The sequence below is a fragment of the Gavialis gangeticus genome, unplaced genomic scaffold (genome assembly GCF_001723915.1).
Source record: "Gavialis gangeticus isolate Ggan-Ray unplaced genomic scaffold, GavGan_comp1, whole genome shotgun sequence".
Lineage (NCBI taxonomy): Eukaryota > Metazoa > Chordata > Crocodylia > Gavialidae > Gavialis > Gavialis gangeticus.
Window position 1 is genome coordinate 103,706,861 of NW_017729024.1, and position 7,466 is coordinate 103,714,326.

Sequence of the window (7,466 nt, forward strand, 5' to 3'; positions counted from 1 at the left end):
TGGACACAGAGCCAACCCTATCATTATTTACTAGGTGCACAAATAGACCCTTAAATTACCCCTATACTCACTGACTGCTCATCCTTGGGAGACGACTAGCTTCTAAACACAGGAACACGTCATAGACTGTTCTAGAAGAATAGGTTAACTAGGGCTGTAGTCCTCCAACACTGACTTTGGCAGGAGGTAGAAAAATAACAGCCACCACCACCATACCACTCATGAGCTAGGAGCCACCAGTGCCCCCATGCATCCAAACGCTGCCCCAGGCACTGAGTGGCCTCGTCATACCTCCATTCCAGACGATCGTCCCTTTTAATCTTTCAGATTCTGCAACTCTTTCAGGGCCCTGGCAAAGGTTAAATCTGTCACTGAATCATACAGAATCAGGGCTGGAAGGGACCTCCAAAGGTCTAGTCCAACCCCCTGTCTGAGGCAGGATCATCCCTATCTGAACCATGCTATACAATCCATAGTCTAAGCTCTACCTAAGACTACTGTCAACCCTGACACAACACAGACCTAACACCCTAACCTACCACAGATAAAGCTGTGGAATCATGGCAGCCAATGTCCTGCTTCTACGAACGCTGTCAATATATACTCAAGAGATCCCAGGTTGGACAATCAGATCCTTTTTTGAGAGTATGGAGGTTAGAAAGTGTGTCAGAAACATCAAGAGATAATCCAGACACCACTTTCACCCAGAGGTGTTTAGAGCTACGGGTCTGTTTACTTTCTAGTGCTATGTTCCTATAAAGCAAAATAGATGCTTCAGAGTGCTGTAATAATCGATTCTTTATGTAAAACGATTAAGCATGACACAACTGCCACACCCATTTCAACAGGGAAGGCAACCACACTTGCATTCAAAAGGTTAGCTGTTCCCTTTCCAAAAAGATCAAACTCCACCTGAGTTGCCAAGCAATCGCTAATTACAGCACAACTATTAGCGTGTTGATGGAGGGAGTATGACTAACAAATTTGACTGGAATGGGCACACGTTTTCAGAAAATCAGAGATATCTCAAGTCATGGGGGTCGCCAGCTAAATTGCAACCCAGTGTTCGGCCAATTGACGATGCAGGATGAAACAACAAGACTAACCCCAAAAGGCACATTTATGGTGGATCATCTTTGTGGCTGGTCCCTAAAGTGCCATAAATGACACATATCAGGGGCGAAGCATAGAGGGTACACGTGATTACATGTGCACCCCCTGAGCATGGCAATGCAACCCCTGCAAAAAGGCAGTCACCGCTCACCACCCTGCCACCACCACTGCCAGCAGCATCTGCGGGTGGTCAGCAATCCCCACTGGCTGCCACCAACACTGCCGGCAGTGTCTGCGGGAGCTCCCTGCTCGCGGGAGCTCCCTGCTCACTGTCGCTGTGCTCCCATAGCTGCTGCCACCACAGGCATGCCCCCCCAGCCACTGGGAGCATGCGCCGTTCATGGCACATATGCCAGGCGCACCCCTCCCCACCAGAAAGACTTGAGACTGGCAGAACAAAAGGGCCAACCAGCCCCAAACGGAACTACATTTATGGCAGACCAGCTTTGTGGCTGGTCGCCAAAGCACCATACATGGCATTTGTGCCAGTCCCCCCTTACCTGGGAGGCAGGAGAGTGGCATTGCTGTACTGTGCGCACCCCGAGCGCAGGCTCAGCGCCCCCTTGCGCTCCAGCAGATCCATCCTGCTCCCTACCACAGCACCTGCCCTCCGGTACGAGCTCGCGATGTAACCCTGCGCCTGGCTCCCCCCGGAGAAAACAAATAGTCCCTCAAACTGGCTGCACCAAGCAGCCCTTGACGTCAGATAATTCTCCTCCGCAGGCGGCTCGAAAGCATCTCCTAGGCAACGGAAGACGCTGAGCTAACAATAAGGAACGTTCCGCGCTTGGTGCCGGAACTACTTCCCCGTTTTCCTCTTCACTCAGAGCCGGGGAGGAAAGTCCCCCCACACCCGGGAACAGACTACATTTCCCGGCATGTACCGCAACGGCCGGTTCTCGTAGCGAGGCAATTGCCATCACAATAAGTGGAAGCTGTTCTTCCCTAGGGGCCCCGCCCCCTGGTGGGGCCCGGCGTTGCAACCCCCGTCCGTCACGTGGTAGCGGCTAGCCGATGGTCGCGGCCGCCTCGCTAGATTGATGGTTGGGTCGCAGTACTCACAGTTGAGTCTTTGATTGGTACGGACGTCCCGCCCCTGCGGAGCTCGGGCCAATCGCTAGGCAGCAGGCATCGCTGTAGAGCACGGAGGAGAACCCGAGCCTGCCGGAGCTGCAGTCGAGCGGTGTGATGACGTTGGCCTCTGACGAAACGAGCTCTTGCTCACGGTAGCTTGTGCAGATCCCACTCAGTCTCTGAGGTGCGGCAGAGCCCTGCCCCACCCCCTCTCATGCCGTGACTTGAAAGACCGTGGCTTTGGGGGGGTATTTACAGCTGTAAAACATTCATAATATTTCTTGGGGCTGCCTGCGTCATTCCCTTTGGCGGCAAATTAGATCTCAGCAGGGGAATTCATACACCAAAAGGACTCAGGAAGGGTTAACATGTTAACCCAGAAATGTTTCACATATAAAAAGGGGTCTAGGTTGTAGCCATTTTGGTCTAAGGACAAAGGCAGACAAGGTTCTTTGGGTAAATCCAGTATCTTTTCTTAGACCAATGCAAATAGTTGGAAAAATTCTTCTTTACAAGCTTTCAGGTATAAATACCCTTCATCAGGCTGAGGAAACATCTGCAGTTGGGTTTTGCCCTTCCTAGATGTAATAGTAAATGACAGTATGCATGTGATAAAGCCAGACAGTGAAAATGTAAATTGGTAGATAGTAGAGAGGTTATCTGGGGAGTCAGATGTTAGGCAGGCTATGTGTCATAAATCCAATGTCTATATTTAGTCCGTGATTTTTTGTATCCAGTAGGTTAGAAAAAAATGTTTTGGCTACTCTAAAAGCCAGAAGATGCTTTTGTTGCCTGCAGACCTCTCCAGCCTTACCAGAGCCCTGCCGATGCCACACTTTTGGCACGCCCAGGGGCACCAGTTAAAATCAAGAAACAGATGCACAGGACCCACCTGGAATAGATCTACAGGACAGAAAATACTGTGTTTACCAGAATCTAAGACAACTTTGAAATTAAGACTACCCCCCTCAATAATGAGATCCTCTACAGGGAAAATGTATAATTTTTGTTATAATTTTCCATGTATAAGAGCTAATTATTGGAGGGTTGTATTCAAATGTCTCCCACCTATACAGATATACAGAGGGGCAAGCAGTGGTAGGGAGGCAGGTAGTGGGGGAGTCATAGTGGCTTGACCTGGGAAGTGGCATAAGCAGGAGGCGGCAATAGGGGAGGTCTTCTCATTCTCACTGAGAAAGTAGGGCAATCAGCTAGTTACCTCGGGTGTTTGTGCACACATGCACAGAGCCTAGGAGACATCCTTGAACAGTCATGGAGCTGACGTGATTGGAATAACAGGGACTTGGTGGGACAGCTCGCGTGACCGTAGCACTGTTATGGATAGGTACAAACTCTTCATGAAGGACTGACAGGAGAGAAGAGAAGAAGGAGTAGTGCTTTATGTAAAAGAGCCATATGATTGCTCAGAGCTCCAATATGAAACTGAAGATAGGCCTGTCAAAAGTCTTAGGGTCAGGGTCAGCAGTGAGATCAACAAAAGTGATGACATGGTGGAGGTCTGCTATAGACCACAAGACCACAAGGATGAGGCTTTCTTCAGACAGTTGGCAGAAGTTTCCAGATCAGAGGTTCTGGTTCTCATGGGGGACTTCAGTCCCCCTGACATCTGCTGGGAAGGCAACACAGCAGTGCACAGGCAATCCAGGAAGTTTTTGAAGTGCTGGGACAACTTCCTGGTTCAAGTGTTGGAGAGGCCAACTAGGGCCTGTGCTTCTCTTGACTACTTGCTCACAAATGGAAGAATTGGTGGGGAATAGAGGTGGGTGTCAACCTGGGCAGCAGCAACCATGAAATGACTGAGTACAGGATAGTGAAGAAAGGAGGGAAGGAGAACAGAATACAAACCCTGGATTTCAGAAAAACAGACTTTGACTCACTCAGGGAACACATAGGCTGGATCCCCCCTGGGAGGCTAGTCTAAGTGAGTCCAGGAGAGCTAGCTGTACTTTAAAGAAACCTTACTGAGGACACAGGCACAAACTATCCTGATGCACAGGAAGAGTAGCAAGTATGGCGGAAGACTAGCTTGGCTTAGCCGGGAACTCCTCAGTGAGCTAAAACACAAAAAGGAAGCTTACAAGAAGTGGAAACTTGGACAACTAGGGAGTAGTATAAGAGTCTTGCTTGGGCATGGAGGTATGAAATCAGGAAGACCAATGTACAATTGGAGTTGTAGCTAGCAAGGAATCTGAAGGGTAATGAGTAGGGTTTCTACAAGTATTTCAGCAAAAAGAGGAAGATCAGGGAAAGTGTGGGTCCCCTACTGAATGCGGGAGGCAACAGAGGATGTGAAAAGTACTCCATACCTTTTTTACCCCAGTCTTCACAGGCAAGATCAACTGCCAGATTACTGTACCTGGCAGCACAGTTTGAGGGGGAGGTGAGCAACTGATAGTGGCAAAAGAACAGGTTAGGGATTGTTTAGAAGGGAGTTGTTCATTGTGATTGCAGAGCTGCTAACCATTATCTTTGAAAACTTTTGGCGATTGGGAGAGGTCCTGGATGATGAAAAAAGGCAAATATAGTGCCCATCTTTAAAGAAAGGGAAGAAGGAAAATCCAGGGGACTACAGATCAGTTAGCCTCACCTCAATCCCTGGAAAAATCATGAAACAGTTTCTCTAGCATGCCATTTCTACACACATGGAGGAGGAGAAGGTGATTAGGAACAGTCCGCATGGGTTCACCAAAGGTAAGTCTTGCCTTACTAACCTGGTCATCGTCTGTGACAAAATGACTGGCTCTGTGGATGTGAGAAGAGCAATGGATGTGATATACCTTGACTTTAGCAAGGCTTTTGATACGTTTCTCACAACGTTCTTGCAAGGGAACTTAGGAAGTATGGGTTGGATGAATGGAGCGTAAGGTGCATAGAAAACTGAATGGATCACCAGGCTCAGAGGGTAGTAATCAATGTCTCGATGGCTAATTAGCAGTTGGTATCGTGCAGTCCCCAAGTACAGGTTTATCCTGGGGCTGGTTTTCTTCAATATCTTCATCAACGACCTGGAAGATTGGATGGAGTGCAGCCTCTTCAAGTTTGCAGATGACACCAAGCTGGGGGGAGTAGTAGATATGCTGGAGGGTAGGGCTAGGATGCAGAGAGACCTAAAACAGGAGGATTGGATAATCCCATGCACCAATACAGGCTGCAGAAAAGGAGCTAGGGTACTTTACTGGTCTACTGGGCTGACTTCCTCCTGGGGAATATGAACCCTGTAAAAAGATCATAGAATTGTAGGAAAATAGAGCTGGAATGGACCTCACAAGGTCAAGGCAGGAGCATTCCTGACTAAATTATCTCAGCCAAATGGCTGTGTAGCCTGTTTTGGAAAAATTCCAAGGGTGGAGATTCTACAGGTTCTCTAATTAGCTTATTCCAATTTTTCACCACCTTCACAATCAGCAAGATAGAAACAGTCATAAAATAAAAGTAGATGCTGAGAAATTAACTTTCACAATGGTGAATGCTTATTACTTTCTGGGGAGACACATTTATTTAAAAAGTACTGCAAATGGCAAATGGGGTTACATTGGACTAGAAGCTGAATATGAGCCAACAGTAGGGCTGTGTATGGCCTCGGACAGAGCTTGGGATCTGGAGAAGCTTTGGCATCCAAAGTAGCATGTCCGGATTGAAGCGCTGTTAGGCATTCTGAAGTGGTTCGGAGCTTCCGAAGCGCTTCAGAAAAGCTTCAGAGCCGCTTCGGAGATCCAGCCATAGGGTACAATGGGGAAACAATGAAATATCTGTAACTTCGTTGTTTTTTGTCTGATTTGAAATTTTCAGGGTTTGTAGTCTCTACTGGGAGCATGAAGCCTGCCAAGTTTCAAGAAAATTGGTGCAGGGGACGGGGGAATTGCGCCCCAAATTCTTGAAAGCAAAACTGATGTCACGTGTATCTGTTACATCACAGGGGGGTGAAACTGCGGGATTGGTGGCCCTGGCTGAGGCTACAAAGCCTGCCAAGTTTCAAGAAGATTGGTGCAGAGGGTTGGGAGGAACTGCACCCCAAATTCTTGAAAGCAAAACTCATGTTACATCTATGTGTTGCACCACAAGAGGGTGAAAACTGCAGGTGTAGTAGCCCCTGGTGAGGCCACAAATCCTGCCAAGTTTCAAGAAGCTCGGTGCAGGGGTTTGGGAGAAACTGCATCTCAAGATGTGGACAAGCAAAACTTGTGACATGGGTGACACTGTGTGTGTTAAGGCACAGCAGGGTGAAGGCTGCAGGCCTGCTAGCCCCTGCTGCAGCCATGTAGTCTGCCAGCTGTCATGGAGATCAGTGCAGGGCTTCTGGCTTCTGAGGCCCTGTACCTCTAGCTGCTGACAGGCAAAACTCGTGACATGGGTGCTTGTGCAACTGACTGTCTCTGTCTTGAGGCATGGGAGACACTACTGCAGGCCTGGCTGCTAAGCTACTGTGTTACCAGTTACCAATCGATCATGATTCACTTATGGACCAACTCAATACACAGGACCTAGCTAATGTAGCCAGTTAATTACCATCAATTAACACCTACAAAAGCAGAGACTAAGGAGAGGAAATAATCGATACAGACAATCAACTGTCCCAAGACAGACACAGTCAGTTGCACAAGCACCCATGTCACGAGTTTTGTCTGCCAGCAGCTAGGAGTGCAGGGCTCCAGAATCCCCCTGCACCAATCTCCTCGACAGCTGGCAGGCTTTGCGGCCACAAAAGGGGCCACCATCCCTGCAGCTTTCACCCTGCTGCACCTTAACACACACAGGGTCACCCATGTCACCAGTTTTGCTTGTCTGAAGCTCAAGGTGCAGTTCCCCCCAAACCTCTGCACCAATATTCTTGAAACTTGGCAGGCTTTGTGGCCTCAGTAAGAGCTACCATCTCTGCAGTTTTCACCCCCCATTTTGTAACGCTTAGATGTGACATGAGTTTGGATTTCAAGAATTTGGGGTGCAGTGCCCCCAAAACCCCTGCACTGATCTTGTTGAAACTTGGCGGGCTTTTTGACCTCACCAGGAGCTACCACTTCTGCAGTTTTTACCTCCCTGTGTTGTAACACAGACGTGACATGAGTTTTGCTTTCAAGAATTTGGGGTATGGTTCCCCCAAAACCCCTGCACTGATCTTCTTGTAACATGGCAAGCTCTATGCTCTCATCAGGGGCTACCACCCCTGCAGGTTTCATCCAAATCAGACAAAAAACAATGAAGTTATAGATATTTAATTGATTCCCCATTATACCCTATGGCCGGATCTCCGAGGTGGCTCC

General features: G+C 48.5%; 1 protein-coding gene across 1 annotated transcript in view; it reads right to left on the reverse strand.

Annotated features, from left to right (window-relative positions):
- CUNH9orf135 (chromosome unknown C9orf135 homolog) overlaps window positions 1-1,894 on the reverse strand; it is a 54,729-nt gene extending 52,835 nt beyond the window's left edge. Inside the window, exon 1 of the mRNA XM_019517474.1 lies at window positions 1,614-1,894. Within this exon, the coding sequence (XP_019373019.1) occupies window positions 1,614-1,696 (83 nt within the window). The 5' untranslated portion in view covers window positions 1,697-1,894. The remainder of the gene's footprint in view (window positions 1-1,613) is intronic.
- Window positions 1,895-7,466: the final 5,572 nt, after the last annotated feature.